General features: G+C 45.8%; 1 protein-coding gene, 1 long non-coding RNA gene and 1 pseudogene across 3 annotated transcripts in view; 1 reads left to right on the top strand and 2 right to left on the bottom strand.

The window, feature by feature from the left end:
* LOC146756597 (uncharacterized) overlaps window positions 1-22,709 on the bottom strand; it is a 210,935-nt pseudogene extending 188,226 nt beyond the window's left edge. The window contains exons 1-3 of the transcript XR_014937235.1: window positions 22,061-22,709; window positions 21,352-21,462; window positions 19,078-21,246 (exon numbers count right to left, since the gene is read on the bottom strand). The product of XR_014937235.1 is annotated as an uncharacterized LOC146756597 (transcript). The remainder of the gene's footprint in view (window positions 1-19,077; window positions 21,247-21,351; window positions 21,463-22,060) is intronic.
* Window positions 5,058-13,450, bottom strand: LOC146756599 (solute carrier family 15 member 2-like). The gene is made up of 4 exons (XM_085524214.1): window positions 13,402-13,450; window positions 9,465-9,619; window positions 5,838-5,925; window positions 5,058-5,219 (listed from the first exon to the last, which is right to left on the bottom strand). The coding sequence occupies exons 1-4, from the start codon at window positions 13,448-13,450 to the stop codon at window positions 5,074-5,076; spliced, it is 438 nt and encodes a 145-aa protein (XP_085380340.1). The 3' UTR covers window positions 5,058-5,073.
* Window positions 14,456-15,583, top strand: LOC146756598 (uncharacterized). Its single transcript, XR_014937311.1, has 2 exons — window positions 14,456-15,131; window positions 15,207-15,583. It is a non-coding gene; the product is annotated as an uncharacterized LOC146756598 (long non-coding RNA).
* Window positions 22,710-23,255: the final 546 nt, after the last annotated feature.

The raw sequence follows: 23,255 nt of genomic DNA, 5'->3' as shown, positions 1-23,255 counted from the left end.
ATATCTTCTCTCTGCAGAGCCTCCATGCAAACAGCAGAATGAAATGGCCTTGCAGGGAGAATATGTTCTGGGGGTGGAGGGACTGTGCTTCATTTCTGATATCTTCTATATTGTAGCTTTGTTCCTGCATGGAGCAGACCTTGCTTATCATGACCTGTAACTGTATCCTGCCATTAACAATAATGGCAGTTCTGTTAGTTCTGTCTTCTTCCTTTCATGGCAAAGAAACTGTCCCCTCTTGCATAACTAAATGAGCTTGGACTCATTAATGCTAAGCGAGGTCTCCTTCCAAGTCTGCTCCAGATAGCAAGTACCCTTTTTAGGGCTGCATGGCTGCTGAAGCAATTGGGCATGTCAGACATGTTATCATCCTGTAATTAGGTAGTAATTGAAAGATGCTGGATAAACATTATTAATCATTAATATTCATAGAAGTAGCACTTCTGCAAATGCTGCTGTAGCACCTGTTACAATTCTTGTGGGGGAACTATTGGCACCGCGACCTGAGATGCCCAAATGCTGGTACACGCACAGCACATCCCCAGAGCAGTGTGCTGCACTGCCAGCCAGAGCTGTGGTGACCACCTTTGACTGCAGCATCCTCTAGAGCAGCAGGTCTGAGGCAGCCCAGGATGCACACAGCTGCAGAAGGATCTGCTTTTAAGTAATGAATCATAAGACTCATCACATTAGTATCGTATAACCGACGTGCAGAAAGATCGAGCCTTCTCCACATTTGAAAACGAGTATTTTAATTCATTAAATGCTAACTACGTAGTGAAACGTTGCAAAAGGCAAACATCAAACTGCCCTACGGAGCTACCTTCACTGAGGCTGAGCAACTATCTGTAATCTGAATCTATCAGTGGCTTTTCTGACAGACCACTTGTTGAATGTCCTTGCTCAACACCTCCACTGACAGGGATTTCCATCTTCCAAAGGTCCCAGTCTTCTTCAGTAGTATATATATTTTCAGTATATTTCTGCATATTTTTGTCTAACACACAATCCTAAATAATTCTTATTGGATTTAAGCCTGCCTGTGGCCTCCTATGACTTATGATATACACAGTAATTGCTGAAGGTAGTACATTCAGACCCATTTCACTTCTTCGGGTGCTACCTTATCCCTGATTTAGCCTCTGGTTTGCATAATGGGGATTTGAGATTGGTGCATTACACAACATGAAGGCCAGTGCTAAAGTCCTTGTGATGGAGAATGAGAACATGAAGAAATTGGATAGAAATTTGCAGGATGCAATATAGAACTAAAAATAATCATTTTTTCCAGCTCTCCAGAACTTCCTATTCTGGAATATCTATAAAACATTCTGACCACACTGGGTATTAGAATTACCTTCAGAAGTCAATAATTTTCTATAGTTCTTACAACAGACCGGTCCCTGTTTTGAGGGAAAATACCCAAGCAGAGAGGCTAGCAGTACAGTCTTCCTTTTTGTTTGCTGCATTGTGTTGCAGTGTGTTATAATCATGGTCGTTATGCTGGCTCAAAAACAGCAATCTTTCTACGCTGTACTATAGAGGACCTTCCAACTCTTCCAACACCCAATATCTGTATCATTTATTATTGTATGTATTATAATTTATCCTTTTTGATATCAATAGTGTTCTTTTGACATTCTCCTTCTCTGAAGCATATTGATTCTTTCAGGTCTTGTGCAAACCATCCTACCTCACATCTTGTCCTGGCAAATCATTCCTATATATTTTCCTAGCAAACAGGCTCTAGTACAACAGAATCTAAAAACATGAACACCCTCATAAGATACCCAGACACTGCAGAGTTTAGAAAAGAAAATAAATCTTACATGTTCCTCTTCAAACTGGTCCCCACCAAATGCAGAGATACAGGGCTTGATACCTCCCGTTCCAAGGGCGATCAAAAACAGACCCACCATAAACAGGACCCTTCATGCAAGAACAAAAACAACACCATTGCAGAACCCTTCCACTGCTTATGGGAACATTTTAGTGTCACCCAACTATAATTCCTCTCGTATCACTGTCTCTTGCACATTGCCAATGATGATGAGCCAGCTAACTGCAAATATATACACATATATATATTTATCCTCATTTCTGCATTCAGAATCAGTCAACTGAACAAACAGTGTTTGTCATTTTCTTGCTTTTCGGAGGCCCACTGAGTATACCAGACATCAAAGATCCAAGGGACTATTTTTCATTCATCTGAGAACAAAAGGCTGCAGAAATCAATTGTGAAAAGGAAAATTAAAACAAAACAAAAAGACCCTTTGCATATAAGGCTTCCAGTCTGGATAAGCAAAGCAATTCTGTTTGAAATAGGCTCTTGGGTGCTTTCTACCTCCCAGTGCTCCTCAAAATCCCATTGCTGGTCCAAAGGATTACTGATTATTTCTGGGTGGAACAGGAGTATCAGGACTGTCCAGATCTAGGACAAAAGAAAGCTGCTCCATCAACCAGATGTACTCCTGCCTGCATGCATGTATTTTCAGTGCCAGGTCCACCTTGGTAAAAACAGCACAGTGGCTTCAGAAATGCCAGCTGGAAAACTACTTTGACATTCCTATCAGTTCAGAGTCTAGAGGGCAAGAAGAGTAGTATCCTACAAGTTAGGTTGGATATCAGGAAAAACTTTTTTACTGGAAGGGTAGTTAAGCACTGGAATAGGCCCCCCAGGGAGGTGGTTGACTCACCATCCCTGGATGTGTTTAAAAACCATTTGGACGTGGTGCTCAGGGACATGATTTAGCAGAGTGTTGTTAGTTAGGGCAGTATGGTTAGGTTGCAGTTGGACTCAATGATCTTTAAGGTCTTTTCCAACCTGAGCAATCCTCTGATTCTAAGTAACACAGATAATTCCTCTGTCACACATAAAAAAAAAATAAATTAAAAAAAAAGTGTATTTAGGATTTAGTCTTCCCATGTACACAAAGGGACTTGCTGAGCTGGACAGCTATAGCAATGAGAAAATGAGGAAGAAAGGAGCAATTGAATGGAAGAGACCAAACTCCAGTAGCATAATGTAGCAGAGAGGCATGATCAGAAGTCCCTGTATCAAAGGGCTCAGTCCTGGTGACTGTTCCAAGCTTTTCCTGGTGAATTCACACTTCCCCTCCAAACTGCTGGCCCGATGGAGGTGAAACAAGTGACAGTAGTGGGTAAACCACCTACCATTGCAACCTACGAGAACATTCAGCTTCAGCTGCTACTTACACGTGAACTGCCTGGTTGCCAAGGGATGGAATTGCACCGACTGACTTTATCAGATGGCCAACCATATACACAATGGAGAGGTAGATGATAGTCCTGCGAGCAAAGCAAACAGCAGTGACTGAAGGTGCTGTGTGATGTACAGTCTCTAAACAGAGTGTGCCTGTGTTTCCTGATATGAAAGGTCTATTTGGCTGATGCACAAGGAATAGTTTTGTCCATATCCCCAGTACTGCAGACAGCTATAACTTTCACGTCAACATTTTGCATGCTGGAAAAAGGAGATAGGCAAATGGGCTGCGATTAGGGAAGCATAGATGCTACTTTCTTTGGGGAGATTGCTGGGTAGAATAAGCTAAATGTTCTACACTGCAAATAGATGAGTACTCTTCAGGTCCAACTCAGTTTCCAGACTACTAATAACTGGCAGTTTGTAGAATGCACTTAACTGTGCTGGAAGGAATCCATAGGGACTGCTGCACGCTTTCAACCCACCTGATTACTACAACCAAATTAGGAGTGTGGTTTTCCTGTTACAAGACTGAATTGAATCTCAAGCACCTCTGGAGGACTGAGCTCATCTATCTGCTTCCCACATCTTGGTGAGTGTGAGCAGGAAATCTGACCAGAAGGGTCAGGCTTTTGAGTACATTACATTGCTTCATTGTCTTCGAGATCAACACATTTATTTATTTATGTGCAGACAAAATGCTCAAAGCGAGAATGGAAGGACTTGTTAGGAAAGAGAATCTAGAAGAAGCCCCATGAGCTCCTCTAATCTGTTATCTTGTTCTTAGTATTGGTTTAGCTATTGCAGCAAAAACTACCATTTATAAAGACCAGGGGATTACTCCGGGAAAAACCTCTTGCCTAGTGCACAAAAGTTTGCCTAATGGTTTATTTTTTCACAACATTACGCTGCAAGATGGATATCCATCCTCAAACAGCAGTGAGTATTCACAGACGACTAATGAAGTTAAAAAACAAGCCAACTTTGTGTGTGTGCGTGTGTGTAGGTTTATTTCACTCGAGAAAATGACTAAAATAAAGCACAAAGAAAAAAAGGAATAGTGATATCTCTTGAAGAGCTTTCTGCTACAAAGGCATATTGCAGCCATTTTTTTCCATGTAGAGACTCACACTGCCAGATGTGCTTAGATCTATAGGGAAGGGTTCAGCTGCACTTCATCACTAACAGCAAGACTCCTCAGGCAGAGAGCAGACAGTGCCAAGGAAAGAATGGCCTGTGTACAGCTGCTCACCACCACTCTGGGTCAGACGGTGGCCCTGCCTGCAAATTATCAGCCTAAGGGAAGAGTCCCTAATTTTCTCCGGGAGAGTTTAGCTGGTTTTGTACTAAGGGAGATGATTTGTCCGAGTCCAGGTTACTCTGGGATAAAAATGGTTGTGTTCATGCATTCCCTAAACTGAGAAAGCATATGTGAGTACAGCTAGTGACATTTCATCTGAAACTACTAGATCAAGAGGACAATACTGCTTCCTTACCACTTTGAATCTATCTCAGCAACAGAACTTGGCAAGCTGAGGGTTAACCACCCTATATCTTAGTTTCCTCAAGGTTCATGGGGAAGGAGAGGGGAGGAACATTGTGATCTATGATTTAATTTATTGATTTGAATTGCATTGCCTATTGGTCATTGGGTGAAAGGGGAGCGTGTAACAGCATGAGCAAACACATTAGTTGTTCACCAGTTAACATAGAGAAGCTGTTAATATGTCAAAAGTGTGTCTTTGCTGCACCGTGAACTAGCTCAAAATCAGAAGCGCGGGCAGCACTGAATCTCATGCAGGCTGTACATTGCAGACAGATCCTGTCTGAATTAGAGAAATGTCTACTTACTTGTATTTCCCCAGCCATGAGTCTGCCACGATGGCTCCAATGACAGGTGTGAAATAACAGAGAGCAGAAAAGGCATGGTACACAGCAGTGGAGAGATTCTCATCCCAGTGGAAGAAGCTTGTGAAATACAGCGTCAGGACAGCTAAAAGGAAGCAAGCAAACCACATCAGATAATTGATGTGCATCTCTGTGGGTAAGCAGGAAGCTACATCACAGTGACAAGGAAAACAAGGACTTGCGTACCAGCTATGAGCACTGCTGTGGAAAGATCTGTGCTTTCAGATCTATTCCTCATAATCCCTGACACAGGAGAAGCTCAAATGAGGTATGTGAGTATCAGGCTTCCCCTGCTCATAAGCATTTGTGTTTAGCTGGAAAATATATTTTCTAGCTTATCACACCCGAACCTGTAGTTCTGTTTATGCATATTTTCTATTTGCAAATTAGGTGCCTATATGATTCAATTCAAAGACACACAGAATGCACACAACTGAAAGACATCACATGCTGGAAAAACTGGTTTGAGACCAAGAATGATATAAAAAATTCAGACTGGAAGCAACACTGGAGGTCTCTAGTCCCAATTCGTGTTTAAAACAGGTCTAGCTTCAACATCAGGGTGTGCTGTTCATGTTTATATCCCAGAATACCAGTTTATTTTGAAAGACAACTGAGACCATATACAGCAGAACTCTGGAACGCCAGGCCATCATATACAGAAACCCAAGGATCGGATAGTCTCTTCCCATGGGCCACATACCTCTCATGCCATAGTAGGAGAAGCGCTCACAGAACTCATTCACCACAATGAAGGCGATGCTCAGGGGGTAGTTGGAGCCACAGAGTTTCTACAGGAATTAAAGTAGAACATATCAGCTTATCGACAGTTTTCACCCCAGCAACACATCCACACGGCACCTGGGCAGCAGAGAGGAGTCCAGTCTGAAATCCAGGTGCTCAGTGCTGCCTGGCTAACCTGCAGGTTGGACTCAAAGGAGTAAGGAGGCCACACATCCATCTTGCTTTGGTTAGGGTTCCCTATGAACCCTCCTGGCAGGTGTGGACCCCATAAGGAACAGCAAAGGGACTCCAGAACTGCCAGCAGCCAACATCTGCTATGCCCTAAGCTCTAGAAACTTCTTTGGAAAGATTGTACTGCCTCTCTGCTGCAACATAACATCCCACTGAGACGCAAAATACACCTTCAGATGCATTTTTATCTATACTTCACACAGAGTTACTGCTCTCCCCTGAAACTGCTGCCTCCCCCAGCACCCAGAGAGCTGCTTCTTCCTCAGTGTCAACTGCCCTCAGTCTCTGCACCTCAGTTACACCAAACTGCACCACTGCATTTACTGCAGCAGAGCTTCAGCCACGGCAGCTATTTCATATCCCAAGAATGCTGGCAGAGCTATGGACAATTCAATTCATTAAACAAAAATCAAACAAAAGAGCTATGCACTTCTCAAACCTGTCTGAAATTGGCTACTTTTTTATTGACATCAACTTCACTCAAGCTAAAATCTGCTGTTTCCAAATGAAGTGCAAGGCACCTGAACAGCCAGGTCTTAGCGTGACCTTGTGCAGGCCCCCATCCCTCTACTACCCACGGTGGTCCCAGCTAAGCAGCTGGGAGCTGCTGGAAGCTGCTTATCTCCACTGCCTCCCACCAAGGACAGCAAGATTTCACAGCTCTGCCAATTAGTGGGAGAGACAGGCTGGCCATACATGGGGTGAGGGACGGGGGTGTAATACTGTCATCTGCATTTACATCCAAAGTTTTAAACAGCCGTGGTATGGTGAGATGAACTCTTCGTATGCATTTCTGTACCTCGTGTCAGAAGTAATGAATTCCTCTATTACTTCCCAGAGTCTCAAATGCAAACACAGATAAGAAGATAGATGTGTTTATTGAGGTTTATTCCACCACGAGACTTGAGCTTATTTGGATTCCCAAAGCAATGCCTCCTAGGTTAGATGACTAGCTAATCATGGTGTCTCACTCAAGATTATACGAGGACCACAGAAGAGAAGAAACTGTTTGCTAAATAAAATAAAAACAAAAACAACACAACACTGTAACTAAACCCATTTCCATTCCCTAACCCAGTATCTGTGATATTTTTGTGATTTTTGAAATACTTTCCTCTCACTATTCATGGAATGCCTTGTTATTAAGAAACCCTTGGGTTCACTTGAATAAAGATGTAATTATCCATTTCATTTATCGTTTGTGCTGAAGCTGTCGTGCTCAGCATATGGCTACCAAGACAGAGTGCACAGAGGGTGCTCCCTTGGAAACTGGACCCAGGGCTCCTGCTTTTAGACCAGCCTGAAAAATGGCAGTATATAGAAGCTGCAAATGCACAAATGCACAATGCTCTCCCGCAACACGTTCTTAATATTATAGAGGAAAAGCCATAAGGAGGAAATAATGCTTCCTCTGGTTACTTTGTGGCATTTTTTGAACTTGGAAATAAAATGACATAACAGGGATATCTTTCTTCCACTCTTTCCCAGACCTCGTTGTCAGTACTCTGATAATTAATAGCATTTGATGCAGATACAGAGTGGGACTCCACAAAGCCAAGGCAGCCAGGTGTAGGGAAAGCTGCTGCCTGAAATCACTGCTCCGTGCACAAACCCTGCAGGATCTGTGTGCATCAGTAGGAGGTACAACGTGCCATGCTGTGACCTGTAGTGACAGAAACCCTGGCAGTGGCTCCTGCTCTGGGATGGGCACCTCCAACACATCAGTGTCTGCAAGCAGGAAAAGGGGAGCAAGAAGAGAGACTGTACAGCTAAACCTGCCCCAGTGCCTGAGCCAGCACCTTAAGTAACTGCTTACAAATGCTGAGCAAGGGACTTACAAGCAGGGACACTTTCGTCTGGCCTGGACGCTGTGAGACAGCATCAGCGCACACAGAAACACTCAGGTGCTCTCTCTGCTACATCACTGACCTGCATGGGGCCTGCCTGGACATCCAAAAGTGGGCAACCTTCATCCATGGGAAGAGCCAGCTGCAGTTTGCTCACTTTTGCAGAGGAGGACCTTGCTCAGCAGATAGCCCCAGCAAAAGCAAAGAGGCTAAACCTGGATTGACGATCACACAGCTACACCGCTGTGCTTAGCTAACCACTGTAAGCCTGGGATGTGCAGGATTATGGAGCTCTTAGAAATATTGTGGACGTTGATAGATCTGTGTCTTCAAGAAGAAAAAAAAAACAAAACAAAAAACAAAAAAAAGAGAGAGAGAGAGAGAGAAAATAAGGGATCCCTTAAAGTGCCAGTGGCAGAGTTGTTGGCTTTCACTTCTCTCTCTTGCTGATCAGCTGCAAAATAGGACTAAGATTAGTATTTCACATGAGCTCTGAATACCCAATAATTAATGCCTGCACAGTACTTAAAACAGTCAGCTAAATATCTAGCTTGCTTATGACATAACTGGCTGCAAGAGCAATTACTACCACACTGTCCTGTGAATCAAAGCACGTGCAAAACAAGCCTCTTTCTTACCAAAGCCAATATAGTGTACGGTATTTAGTGTCAAGCCCTCAGCTGGAACTAGCCTGAAAACCTACACAAACGCAAGAGCTGCAAGGTAAGCAAACAATGAATCTGGCTTAACTCACAGCCAAAGACGTAAAGCTGAGGCTCTGGGACACACATCAGTGGCCTGTCCAAAGTCCCCATGTTGCATTAGGCGTGCACGAACACTCGGGATGTAACGCGATAGGCCCTCCCCTGCTTGGTTATGCATATGTAGAAGGATTTATGCATATGTAGAAGGGGTGTAGACGAAGTAGATAGCGGCTTATTTAAACCGCTAACACACACAATAAAACGCCATTTAGCTATTCACCATATTGGTGTGAACGTGTAGTTAAATGGGCACCGGCTGGAGGAGGCCGGATTCGCGGAGGCTAAGCCCTTGAATCCTGGCGTAAAAGGGACCACTGGTAACATCCCCATCCCTCCTCCTGCTTAGCAGCACCAGGAAACCTGTCTCAATGGTCTCACCAAAGGAAGCAAACGCACAACCCAGCTCCCTCCTACCCATGCATGACAGCTCCCTGCAATTGACAGAAGGAAGTCCTTTCCCACAAGGAAAGGAGCATTCAGGAAAAAGGCAGCAATGCAAACCCTCACTTTTATTTTTCCCCAAGGATGCAGTTCATTTTTACACTTTAAGCTGCCCTTTGTCAACTTAATCAGGTTAGTGGAGGGAATTTTTGCATGGAGTTGTTAACGCTTACTTCAACCCTCTGCAAGAAACGGTGTTTGTCTCTAGCCAGAGCACAAAAGAGGAAAGAACAGAGAGATCTTGCAATGTTTAGAGCAAGCTGAGCAGAAAGCATAGCAAAGTAAATGAGCTGTAACACTCACCGGAGATTTTTTCTGAACAGGGAAATCACCTTTGGGGGGATCATCTCCTGCAGAAATAAAAGTGAACAAACTTTCCTTGGATTCGTTTCTCTGAAAAGTGTTCATCTCCCCTCTCGTCTCGTCTCCCACCGTGCTCTGTGGCCGTGGTGAGTTGACTGGGAAGATTTCCAACCTCAGGCATGAAGTTTGATTCAGTTTGAGTTAACCCTAATTGAGCACATTTCTGCGGCCAGGGCAGAAAGGGGAGGGAGATGCCATAAAGAAAGACAACAGCAGAGCTCAGGAAGAGCTGGGGAGTGCAGCTTAAACCTTCTGCAGATTGGGGCTGTGAGCACTTTGTAGCACAGACCTCCAGTTTGCTTGGCATGCTCCCAGCTGTCTTACACACATCATCCCAGCACAGCCCCGTATGCTGCACAGATGTGAGACGAATAAAAATCCAGGGTCCCAGAGACCTCTAGAGCCTGCTGATTTAGGAGAAAAGCATCAATCTGTCCTCCATTGTGGTAATGTCAGGTTCATTCCACAGGGGTCCCGCTCCACTGAAAAATCATGTTACTCCAAGTCATAACCACTGAAACACTCATCACCCTTAGACACTGGATGTCATAGGTGCCTGCACGGTATTAAGTCATTTCTTTGCTGTTCCAGGACCAGGGTACATTTCCACACCAACTCCCTGGAACATCCTTGACTTCCCCTATGGGGCAGTTTAATCCTGAGGGCACAGACAGCACCCAGAAGCAGCTTCAAATCCGCTGTAACATCTCCTTATATACAAAAGGCCACCTCTGGGATCCCTATGATGCAAATGCTTTCTATGCTGGGTAGGGAGCCCCCGGCTCCCAGCAGGCACCCACCCTGGTGTCCCTCCTCATTTGCCCTTCCCACGGGAATCCAGGGAGCTCCTTATCAGTACTCCCCAGCAATGCCTGCAGTTACAACAAAATTCACAGCCTTCCCATAAACCACCCTGAGTGGCTGCAGCTCTGTGGCATTTTGGGTGCAGTGCAGGGCTTTTTCTTCCCCTTCCATTTGGCTTCTTTAAAAGGCAAATATTCAAAGCAATTTCCCAAATATTCCTCCTGTTTCTTATCAGAAAAAGCACAGATCATACCCAGGATCTGCAGTTGGCACCAGTGTCTCCATAAACTCACCCCTAGCTCCAGCACCAAGTTGCTGCTAGTGCTGGGTATAATGGAGCCAGGTTTGCAGTTGACAAACCAGGAAAGAGGCATCTGCTCATACCACAGATCCTTAGCCTGCCTTCAGTTCTTGCTAACAAGACACAGAGAACATCTCTGTTAAGCCCATTTCACAGGCAAGAATGACTTTAAAGTATATTCAAGGCTAAGAGCAACACAAATAACAGATCGTGTGCAAGTTGGTCCTGTCTCCTGCACACCAGGCCAGCATATACTCTTGAGTCCTGTCAATCTGACCCCTTACTGAAGGCAGCAGAAATATTTCCAAGCCAGCTGTTGGTCTCTCTTACTTGCCAAAGCATCTCCAGCCAAGCCTCAGTAGGAGTCTGCTGTGTTCTGCTATGCACAGATGAGCAGGACAAACACAGTGAAGTTTATTAAAGGATTACACAAAAGCAAGACAGGAGAGGTTTCAGCATCCCTCATGCAGGGCTCCCATGCTGATGCAATGTGATGCCTTAATATTATCTTCAGAATCCTGCAGCTATGCTTCCTTTGTGAGTACACAGACCTGTGCTTTACACCAGCTAAATGATTTTTCTAATACTAGCATGAAAAAAAATATATGTATCAGTCAGTAGAATTAACATGCTGCTTGTCAAATACAGTGCAGAGATGTTTAGGCCATTATCTTCTGGAAGGTTTTCTCAGACAGAAAGGGGGGAAAAAAGAATAAAAATGTGTAGTAATAAATAATAAGTCAAAGCAAACAGTGAGAATGAGTTAAGGAGAATATATGTGCAAGCAACTCAGATGCAAGTTGAATAGAACTTGATAGGAGACCTGTGTGGCTGGGATGAGAATTGGAAAGGAATTGTACCACAAATGGAAATAAGGTGACACTTCTGAAGATGAGTATAAACAAACAGATCGAGTATGGAGCAATAGAGGCTGAAAAGCTAAGGCACAAAATGAATTATAGCTAGCAGGGGACACAAAAGGCAATAAGAAAAGGTGTTAGAAATGCTGTAAATACTGGAGAAAGAGGAAGGAAAATGAAAGTCTTATTGAAACTAGAAAACGAGCAAACAAAGGCTGATCGAGAGAAGCCAGGGAAGTTGTGTTCTTTTTGTATGTCTTCAACAAAAGAAAGAAGAAGCCACAATATACAATATTCAGATGTTTCAGTTGTGTTCAAATTGCTACAGCCTGATCAAATTCACTTCAAGGTGTGGATATTGTTTTTGAACCAACTTCCTTGTAAGAGTCAGAGGTAGCACAAGCTTCACCATTATCTCTAAAAAGGCAAGTGAGGCTTCATGTGAAATATCCATCCAGTGGGCAAACAGGAAATCCCTCTCACAATACTTTCTCACCAAACTGGGAAGGTAGAAAACATGCAGGTTCCCAACTTCTCCATGAGCAAAGAGAACAAAAGCACAGCCAGCAGGCTGCTTGCACTTGTGCCCAAAACTGGGATGGAGAATAGGGCATTAACTCAAAATTTTTATGTGGGAGATAACATCTTGTGGCTCTGGAATGAATAAGATGAAATTCAGGAATGGCTGCCAAATGCTACCCCCAGGAAAAATGACACAGAGATCAACTATTCTCTACCTTCATTAATAAGATGAGGAAAATAACTGACTTCAGTAAAGAAGATCTGGGGCCTCTTTTGTCCAAATTTCCCTCTTGCAAGGATGTGGGAGCACTGGCAGAAAGGTGGTGCAGTTGAGGCAGTCCTTGATGTTGGATATTTAAGATCATCTTAGGGACTGGCTGAATATGTCAGGCCCTGTTCCAGAGCTGGCAGACGAATCAGGTGCCCCTCTGATGTTCACTCTTCTGAATTTCCATGAAAAGCCTGTTCTAAACAACTTCAACTGGCAAGCAAGGACTGCTTTGCTTTATGTAAGATTTTTTCTGCATTGTTCTTCCTGCAAGCGGACAACCTGTAAGATGATCCACGCTTCAATGTAAAACTTGGCTACCAGATGCCTTGCATAGCTGTAAGTTTCCATGAATATATTAGTTTACAACTTCGAGTCAATCTTCTACATTTTTCAGATCCCTAAATCCACAGGAGGACAATCTGCATTTTCCTTTTGCATTTACAATTCTTAGATCCTCAGTACTTTATCCTGCAGTGCTGTACACATTAATCTGTTTATACTCAGCTGATCAATTCATTTATGTCTGCATTCATCTTGTTCAATTCCTTCTTGATTTTCAGCTCAGCCACACTGGTCTCTTTCTAATGAGTCTCATTTTGAATTCACACACACTGGTCATCCTTTAATAGTATTTTCACCATATCTTTGTTTCTCTCCTCTTTTCCTAAGAAAAAGTTACAGCTGTGCCAGGAACACTTCAGGCTGTGGTCTGTCTTCAGATGGACAAGATGATCTCTCCAGATTCCTTTCTCCAGTTCTTCCATTATAGAAAAGATCACAGCTTAACTTATTTAGACAGACCAAGACTGGCTCCCAGTCACCTGCAGACTCATCCCAGAGTAATTTAAAAAAATAAACACAAATGTTTCACTTGATCAACCAAGAAAATATGCCACAAGTCTTCAGTCCTGCCTCCCTGTTCTACTCACTAGTCCTTAGGGACTCAAACTTGTAAAGGTATGTCAGTCAACAACACTAACAATATCAAGCACCTAAACTGTCTTTAAGTGCCTGTTAGCGGGTCACTAGTCAGCCTGTGCACATCAGGGAAACTTCTCATCACTCCTGGTGCCTTTTTGCCTTCAGTTTAGCAAAAGGAGTTTTAAGAAATTCTCTCACCAGCTTGGGCTTCCTTTGCAGTTTGCAGCTCACGGTCCTTCTCTGCCATTCCTTCTGCTCTGGGTGCACCAGATGAGCACAGCTATGTAGTGCTTGAAGATGAACCTTGTTGAGCAGTCCTGGCTCTCTCTCACCCTGTTAATGTTTCACTTCACAGCAGCAGTCCTTTGGTCGCCAATAAATAGTGATTTATTCACTACGTACTCAACAAGCAGAAAGGAGGAATGAGCACTATAGGCCATATAATGAAATAGAGATGAAAAGATAGAAAGAGAATTGTAAAAAGCTTTGTTTGGAAATGCTTGTGGCTTCTGTTACAAGACTGGAGGGAGGGGAAACACATCAGGAAAGGGCTTTCCCTTTCAAAGGACTTTTAAAGAGACTGTTACAGCACATAAAAATTAGGATATTTATCTTCACTTAGGGGAAATGTTCAGCAAAACACAGAATGAAGAAAACCCAGTGCAAACAAATACAACCATAAATGTAAACTCATTTCTAGGCTCTCAGGATGGGAACATCACAGAATCACTGCAAAAATTGGAAGCTGGCTCCAGAACAAGACTTGCAGTCTTTTGTAACCAAGCACTGATTAACAGTGAGTGCCAAGGAAGGATATACATTACTTTGAAAACCAGGAATAATTTAACTATTCAGGTTGTCAGTACAGAGAGAGCCTAAGTGACCTCTTGAATTCCATTCCAACTATTTCCCCCTTGAGATTCCAAGTTGTATTTGATACTGCGAGGTCAGGCACTGTGCCCTGACTCCCAGCTGACCAGCTGCACCAGTTTGTGTAGGTTGAAGACAGAGGAAATGGACACTGAGGTGCTCCAGGCAATGCTGACCCACAAGCACATGTCCAATCCCTGGGACATTTGTATTCTCTGTCCTTCCTGCTTGGCCTTCATCTCCCTCCATAGCCATTTAAAGCATTTTAAGAATGCAACTCGTGTCTTAGAGGCAGTCCCTTATTAAAACAATACCTAGTTTTATTGTTCACACAGGTTTGTAAAGTCTGAGAAAAAAAAAAAAAAAAGAAGAAGAAAATAAAAAGAAATTAAGAAAAGGAGAACCAAGATGGGTATTAAAGGGAACATTAGCTCATCTTCTAACACCCTACTTAGTGCTGTTTGAGATCGCTAAATTCTGAATGGTTTTCTTAATGCCCCTAATAATCAAGATGTGCTAGACTCTCACACACCCACCACCACAGCTGACTGGCTCTGGCATAACTCCAGCTCTTTGATTAAAACCTGGCACTAGAAGAATCCACAGGTTAACCCCATCCACTTGCCTGGAGCTGGATCTTCCATCCCCTTCATGGAGTGAGAAGGTGGGAGGTCTCTGCAGCTGGAAGAAAGATGGATGTGGTGTGGCAGAACTTTGAAAAAGCACTTGATGGCTGCTTGGCAAACATTTTCTCCCTGGTGGTACTGGTAGCAGGTTCTTAGTGCTGTAGGTCTCAGGGTGTTTCACTGTGCAGATGACACTATTTCCTCTTCAGAGATGGGCAAAAGAGGGGAAAAAAATGTCCTGATGAAGGCAGACTCCACTGAAAGCTCACAGGTGCCAGCTCAGCAGTCTATTCATCAAGCTGCCCTGCCTTTAGCGTTATCACAGCAAAGATTGAAAAACAATTGCATGCAGCATCTCAGCCATCTGTAGTCCATTCCAGCCTCTGGGACATATACTGCCTTGGGAACAGCCCTTTTCACACTGACAAAGTGGTAAGTCCCATACCATCTTCTATCCCTTTCCACGCTCAGCTGCTTGTACTCTCTGTTTACTTGTTTCTCCTTCAGGAAGAGGCAGCTGGTAGCAAGAAACGCAGGAATCCTGCAACTCCTCCATCCCTCGCAGCCAGCTCTCAGGGATGCCCAGCACTGGGGGTCTGCTGGACAGCAAAGGAGGGTTCACAGCTCCTGGATGTGGCAGCAGGACACCGGGGTTCAGTTCTGATTCTGCTATATATCAGACACCTTGAGCTATCCTTAGCTCCACTGGCCATGAAATGAGAGACAAGCAGAACTAATCTCCCATACACACAAAGGAAACACTTTCATCCATTAATCTGGCCATACAACTAGGAGAATCTCAGGGCAGGCACTAATTGTAGTTTTTCCAGTTTTGTTTTTCATGCACCAACAATAAACAGCCTGATTGTTTCATTATCTGCAAACTTAATGCACTGCACAATTTCAAATCCTTGCCATTGCAGAGAGAGTACTCTCACCATCTCTCAGCACAGAAGATTTTTTTGGCTAGAGCTTAAGTTAGATTGCTGTTGCATAATCAGTGTTTCATTAGGGCAAGCTGCCAGGTCAGGGAACATGTAAATCCCTATAATATCTGTCCTGGTAGAAATCCTACTGATCTAATCCAGAGAGATCCCAGCTCTACATCAGTGGCCCCTACCAGATGCAAGCACAGATAGACACATCACAGCCTCCTGCATTCTAGGGACTGTCATTGCTATGAGATTTTAATCAGATCCTCCTGGACCAGCTCCCTCCATTGCCACACCCAGGGCCAGGCTGATCAGGGGCTCATCCAAGATTCATTAACTCTGGTTCCCCACATTTTTATAATGAGCTTGTGGTGCCATCCATTCTTTTCTGCCTCCCTCTGCAGTGACCACAGGGATCACTTTGTCGGATGGGGAAAGCCAGCAACTCCAGCAGGAAGAGCAGCTGAGTGGGTTTTCCCTGTATTAAACTCCAGAGGGAAAGACACAAAATTAGTGACTTTTCCTAAACACACAGTCTGAACTGACAGTCTGTAGCACAATTTCTTTTGTCCTGGCTATGCTGTGCACAAGGAAGTCTGCTCTCCCCTGGCTCTTGGTGCAAATCCCCTCCGACTGCAGGGGAGAAAGGTTATACTCACATAAGAGAAGGAGTTCATAAGTTGCTCTTCTTCATACAAACAGCACCCCTGAGCAAAGACATGCTTTCCTCATGGACACAGGGAGCTGCAGAGCAGAGCTGAAGCTGCAAGGAAGCAGCCAGATGCACATCCCACCAGCAGGCAATGGTACATGGTATTTCTCCTGCACCTACAGCCTGGATGCTGCAAGTCATTGGGTTTGTGCAACTGCAGGCTCAGCATGAGTCTGGCTCCAACAGCAGGTGGTCTGATGAATCTATTTGAGGCTGCTTTCATTCGTCAGGCCACTATGGTCACCTCCTGGCCCCTCTGCTTTCCCAACCTGTTTCCAAGTAGTTCCTCATGCACTATAAGGATACAAACCCTCAACGGATTTCCTTTATCTTCCTGCAGTGTATTTGTTAGACGCTGATTGGGTCCTTCTTTGCATTTATTACTCACCAGCTGCCATTCCCACCTGCATCGTTGTGGATGCCTAGCAGCTCCAAATGACAATATGGATTTCCACCACCTCTTACACCTGTGCTCATAGCTGATCTTTTGCTGTTCAGTATTCAGCTTTAGGTCTGTCCAAGAGCTTTTGCACAGCCTTCAGTAAACAGAGGAGACTACACTGGTATTCAGTGACAGAAATCCATTAGTGCCAATATTTGTTAGCTTTAATAAAGCCATGATGAAAAAAGCAGTCACCTTTTACATGGCCTTTGGCTATGCCTAGGATACAAGAGAAAATCTGGCAGTGCCAGTCCTATGAGATACAGAGGGCCACTCAGGAGGTTTGTAGTCAATTGACTTCAAAGAACCTCAGAGTGCTCAGCAACCCACAAGAAGAGCTTTGTTTATAAAAGCAAAAAGACTACAGTCTTCAAAAAGGGCAAGAAGGAAGACCCGGGTAATTACAGGCAAGTCAGCCTCACCTCTGTCCCAGGGAAGGTGATGGAACAGCTTGTACTCAGCATGGGTTCACCAAGGGGAGGTCGTGCTCGACCAACCTGGTCGCCTTTTATGAAGATGTCACTAGCTGGGTGGACAGGGGGAGGGCGGTAGATGTAGTCTACCTTGATTTCAATAAGGCTTTTGATACTGTCCCCCATGACATCCTTATAAAGCTGAGGAAGTATGGGATAGATGAGTGGACAGTGAAGTGGGTTGAGAATTGGCTGACTGGCAGAGTGCAGAGGGTTGTCATTGCCGGTGTGGTGTCTGGATGGAGGCGTGTAACTAGCAGTGTCCCCCTGGGGTCTGTACTGGGTCTGGTCTTGTTAAACATCATCAGCGACCTTGATGAAGGGATAGTGACCACCCTCAGCAAGTCTGCTGATGACACGAAGTTGGGAGGATTGGCTGACATGCCTGAAGGCTGTGCTGCCATTCAGCGAGACCTGGACAGGCTGGAGAGCTGGGCAGTAAGAAACCGGATGAGGTTTAGCAAAAGCAAGTGTAGAGTCTTGCACCTAGGGAGGAATAATTACATGCACCGGTACAGGCTGGCGGAAGACCTGCTGGAGAGGAGCTCTGCTGAGAGGGACCTGGGCGTCCTGGTGGACGACAGATTGACCATGAGCCAGCAGTGTGCCCTTGTAGCCAAGAAGGCCAATGACATCCTGGGGTGCATTAAAAAGAGCGTGTCCAGCAGGTCGAAGGAGGTGATCCTCCCCCTCTACTCTGCCCTATTAATGCCTCATCTGGAATATTGTGTCCAGTTCTGGGCTCCCCAGTACAAAAAAGACAGGGATCTCTTGGAGAGAGTCCAGCGGAGGGCCACGAAGATGGTGAAGGGCCTGGAGCATCTCCCCTATTAAGAAAGGAAATGCCTTGTCCAGAAGCAAGCAGTGGGCTGGAGAGGGCACCAAAACGAAACCCTGCTTGCACCTTTCCCTCTCCTCATTCCACATGCTGACATTTATTTTAAGAGCAAAAACAAGACTACAGTGAAGAAAGCTCCAGAACAACTCAGCTACTTTATTCACCCCCTTCTCTTTCCACTACAGAAGATTCTCAGAAAACCTCCAAGAGCCACGTTACTGCTCTGCTGACCCTTCTCTGGGATGCATCAGTGCACCCAGAAATGACTGAGAGCAACACATGCGCACAGACACACAGCAGATCCCTACACAACCACTTCTCCACTAGGAAACAGCATCAAAAAGCAGCTGGTGGGAAGAGTAGAAGTGGAAAGCGGGCATGGTGAGAGAAGTGCTTTGGGCAGCAAGGAAAGGCCATCTGAAGCTCCTGGGTTAAGTCCCTTCTGCAGAGGGTGTCGGTGATGCCGTCTCCTTTGCAAACTCTTCCTGCATGGAGAGAAGCATTGGTCTCCCTCATCCCCGGGCTCTCCAGCATTTTGAGGGTCTCTCCTGCTGGGGGTTTTCCCATGAGAAATGAGGCACCAGCCCTGAGAGAAACTCTTCCTGCAGGAGATGCAGTCCTAGTAGCTACCTGTCCTGTGGACTGCAATGTTTAATGAGGACTGAGCTTTGCATGAAGTTCTTCTGGGAGTGTGAGGAGCTCTCTGCTAGGCACAAAGCCCTTCTCACACTCAAGGCTTCCTGCCATTTCAGCTCACTGGTGCAGACATTCTGGTAACACAGCAGATGGGATTCTCTGAGGGAGAGAAAAGACAAGTTCCCAGGCATCTCCCTGCATGCAGACCTGGCCAAAATGTTCTAAAATGTCTGACAGAAGCTATGGTCTCTCTCCTGTGTGCATATGCTGGTGCAGCTTCAATTCAGAACTCCCTTTGAAGCTCTTACCACACTCAGGACACTCACAGGGTCTCTTTTTCCTGATGGATGCTCTGATGCAGTGTCAGCTCAGAACGCCTTTTGAAGCTCTTCCCACACTCAGGACACTTATAGGGTCGCTCTCCTGTGTGCATGCACTGGTGCATCTTCAATTCAGAACGCCTTTTGAAGCTCTTCCCACACTCAGAGCACTTATATGGTCTCTCTCCTGTATGGATGCGCTGGTGGTGCTTCAAATCAGAACTGCTTATGAAGCTCTTCTCACACTCAGAGCACTTATATGGTCTCTCTCCTGTGTGGACACGCTGGTGCACCTTCAGTTCAGAGCTGCTTATGAAGCTCTTCCCACACTCAGGACACTTATAGGGTTTCTCTCCTGTGTGGATGCGCTGGTGGAGCTTCAAATCAGAACTGCTTATGAAGCTCTTCCCACAATCAGAGCACTTGCAGGGTCTCTCTCCTGTGTGGATGCGCTGGTGGCGCTTCAAATCAGAACTACTTATGAAGCTCTTCCCACACTCAGGACACTTATAGGGTTTCTCTCCTGTGTGGATGCGCTGGTGGAGCTTCAAATCAGAACTGCTTATGAAGCTCTTCCCACAATCAGAGCACTTGCAGGGTCTCTCTCCTGTGTGGATGCGCTGGTGGCGCTTCAAATCAGAACTACTTATGAAGCTCTTCTCACACTCAGAGCACTTATATGGTCTCTCTCCTGTGTGGACACGCTGGTGCATCTTCAATTCAGCACGCCTTTTGAAGCTCTTCCCACACTCAGGACATTTATATGGTCTCTCTCCTGTGTGGATGCGCTGGTGGAGCTTCAGTTCAGAGCTGCTTATGAAGCTCTTCCCACACTCAGGACACTTATAGGGTTTCTCTCCTGTATGGATGCGCTGGTGGAGCTTCAAAACAGAACTGCTTATGAAGCTCTTCTCACACTCAGAGCACTTATAGGGTTTCTCTCCTGTATGGATGCGCTGGTGGAGCTTCAAATCAGAACTGCTTATGAAGCCCTTCTCACACTCAGAGCACTTATATGGTCTCTCTCCTGTGTGGACACGCTGGTGCATCTTCAGTTCAGAGCTGCTTATGAAGCTCTTCCCACACTCAGAGCACTTATATGGTCTCTCTCCTGTATGGATGCGCTGGTGGTGCTTCAAATTAGAACTGCTTATGAAGCTCTTCTCACACTCAGAGCACTTATATGGTCTCTCTCTTGTGTGGACACGCTGGTGCATCTTCAGTTCAGAGCTGCTTATGAAGCTCTTCCCACACTCAGAGCACTTATATGGTCTCTCTCCTGTGTGGATGCGCTGGTGGAGCTTCAAATTAGAACTGCTTATGAAGCTCTTCTCACACTCAGAGCACTTATATGGTCTCTCTCCTGTGTGGACACGCTGGTGCACCTTCAGTTCAGAGTTGTTTTTGAAGTTCTTCCCACACTCAGTGCACTTGCAGGGTCTCTCTCCTGTGTGAATGTGATGGTGGATGGTGAGGCTGGAACTGTTTTTGAAGCTCTTCCCACACTCAAGGCACTTATACGGTCGCTCTCCTGTGTGGACACGTTGGTGTATTTTGAGTGTAGAACTATCCTTAAAGCTCTTCCCACACACAAGGCACTTATATGGTCGCTCTCCTGTGTGGACACGTTGGTGTATTTTGAGTTTAGAAATACCTTTCAAGCTCTTCCCACACTCAAGGCACTTGTACAGTCTCCCTCTTCTGTGGATACACTGGTGGGAAGTGAGGCTCCCACTGTCCGTAAAAGTCTTTCCACAGTCAGAGCACTCAGAGGCTCTCTCTCCTGTGTACATGCACTGCTGGCCAGTGGGGTGGAGTCTCCATTCCATGCTCTCTGCAGAATCACAGATCTCATAATGCCTCTTTGCTGAGTGCGTGCACTGGTGGCTAGTGATGCTGGAATCCAGTTTAAAGCTTTTCTCACACTCAGTGCATGGATTCTGCTTTTTCATCTGGCACACATCCTTGCTCCTGGTTTCCTCAGGCTGCTTTGGACCTATGTTGGTGTCCACTGGGTTCCTCAGTGTCATTCCCAGACGCTTTCCCAGGGGCTTCTTGATGTGCTCACCCTGACCTTGCTGCAGGACTTCCTGGACATCCCTTCTGATTTCTTCCACAGAGATGCGATTCAGCTGCATTTCCGCTACACAATTTCTCTGCGGAACCTCCTTTGTATTTTTGATCCCATCAGCTGCTGGATGACAGAGGAAATGCAGCAATAGCACACAGTGCCCAAAATAAAACACAGGCAGAGAAGGCTCTTACAGCCCCAACATTCCCCTTCCCTCCACCACCTCACCTGGGCTGAGGTCTCCTGGCATGGTCTCAGGGCTACGCACATCTGGGATCCAGGGGTCTTCCCCTCGTTCAAGCAGGGAGATCAGCATGGGCTTGGGGGCTGGAAGTGGAGCTTCAGGGAGAGAAACAGGGAACAAGAGAGCATTTCCCTCATGCTGGCACAGTGCCTGTTCAACAGTTCCACTCTGTGCCCCTCCCCAAGGAGAAACCACCATTTAGGTCTAAATTACACTGTGCCTACAGCTTCCCTTGGAGCAAAGAATGTTTTGACATCTCTGAACATTGTGAAGGGATATTTTTTCTTTCAAATTAACTTTACAACAGCTTATTTGTTTTCTTACAGTCTACCAGTGGTCAAGGCATCAAAATGTTGATGGCAATTGCATGGAAAATCCTCAATTCCATAGCAGTAACCAGGGATTCATCTGTGAGCTGGAGCTGGTGGCACCAAGCAACACACAACACAAGGGCTGGTTTTCTCCCTCCTGGCTGATGCCTCCTTGCCAGCACTGACTCTGTGGCTTTGATCAGAGTGCCGTGCATACTAATCCCTTCTGAAACTCATGCTTCTCAGTATCACCTTTCTTGCAGGCACTGTGGTGTGAGTCAATATGTAGCTGCATGGTGTTTATTCAAGGCCCGGCTTGCAGAGGCTCATTCTGCACAGCCAAAGGTGCCCTAACGAGGAGGAAAGGCAGACAAGCTCTCACCCAGCGAGGCCACACACTGGTATGTCTCCAACATCACGTCCCGGTAGAGCTCTCGTTGCACAGGGTCCAGCAGCGCCCACTCCTCCCTGCTGAAATACACGGCCACCTCCTCAAAGCTCACGGGCTCCTGCAAGCAAAGAGGCTCCTTGCTGGGAACAGCCAAGGCCCAGGCAAGCAGCTCGCACAGGACAGAACCTCACACCCCAGCTGCTTTTCTGTCCCCAGCACACACACGCTGGCTGAGGGCACCTCCCTCTTCCCCTGCATTCACATCCCTGGCCCCTTGGCCTCTCCTGCCTGCTTCCCCAACCCCTACCTCAACTGGATGTGCTGCGGCCATTTGCTGCTCTCCTGCAGGCTGGGATGATCACGGCTGGAAGGCAGAAGTTGAACTGGAGCCTGCAGAGAGAAGAGAAATGGCAGGGGAGCTGTGAGGGAATGCAGCAGTCCCAGTCCCAGCTCAGCCCTTCTGCAGGGCACTGCCCAGCCTTGCAGAGGAAGACAATGAGCTGCAGCACAGGAAACAGTCTGGCTCAAAGAGATGAACCGTCACAAAGCTGTCTCAGACTGGGAGGCTGAAACAACTGGTAGCTGACACTTAGTTCAACAGCTGAGACTGAGAGGGGACTTAAGACAAAGCACGGCAAGGAGGCAGTCATCTTACCCCAAAAAAGGGAGCAGCCCAAGTGCCCCTCCAGCTCTGCTACACAGCAGCGGGCTGCACCACAGGACCTGCCCTCGAGCAGGGCTGTTTCTGCAGCTCACACCTGCACAGAGATCCCTTGCAGCTTGACATCAAGACTCCTTCTCAATACAGATCTTCTGTAAGACACCCGTGGTTACTTTGGAGCTTTCATGTACTCTCTAAGGTTCTGTCTTAGAGGGACTGTGCACGTATGATTCCTTCCACACAAAGCCTTGACCAAGCTTGGGACTAGGAGAGGATCCAGCCACATCCTAGCTCCTTACCTCTGTGGACTGAAGACATGAGAAAAAAAGGGGAACTACTCTGAGCCTCGTGACTCAATGGGAGGGCCTCCTGTAGGTGTGTGCGTAACCCTACCCTCCATGCAGTAAATAACCAAGTGTATCCAGCCACCTCTGATCCTGCTGTGTCACTGTTAAATCACTACAGCATATCCCTATTATATCAACAAATATAGTCCTGCTTCTCCCTTAGGAGTGTATGCTGTGT

This window comes from Coturnix japonica, chromosome 26 (assembly GCF_054131305.1).
Source record: "Coturnix japonica strain WE chromosome 26, WE-NBRP24, whole genome shotgun sequence".
Taxonomy (NCBI): Eukaryota; Metazoa; Chordata; class Aves; order Galliformes; family Phasianidae; genus Coturnix; species Coturnix japonica.
Note: the sequence above shows the minus strand (reverse complement) of the source record. Positions and strands in the feature narration are given on the sequence as shown.

What these genes read in the sequence shown, in the direction of transcription:
- LOC146756599 (XM_085524214.1), bottom strand. Translation starts at nt 13,450, where the DNA reads ATGGCAGAGAAGGACCGTGAGCTGCAAACTGCAAAGGAAGCCCAAGCT. An exon ending in CTGTTCAGAAAAAATCTCCG is followed by an intron (nt 5,926 to 9,464) that starts GTGAGTGTTACA and finishes TAATTCCTGTAG; the next exon opens with AAACTCTGTGGCTCCAACTA. An exon ending in CTCCTACTATGGCATGAGAG is followed by an intron (nt 5,220 to 5,837) that starts GTATGTGGCCCA and finishes GCTTCCTTTTAG; the next exon opens with CTGTCCTGACGCTGTATTTC.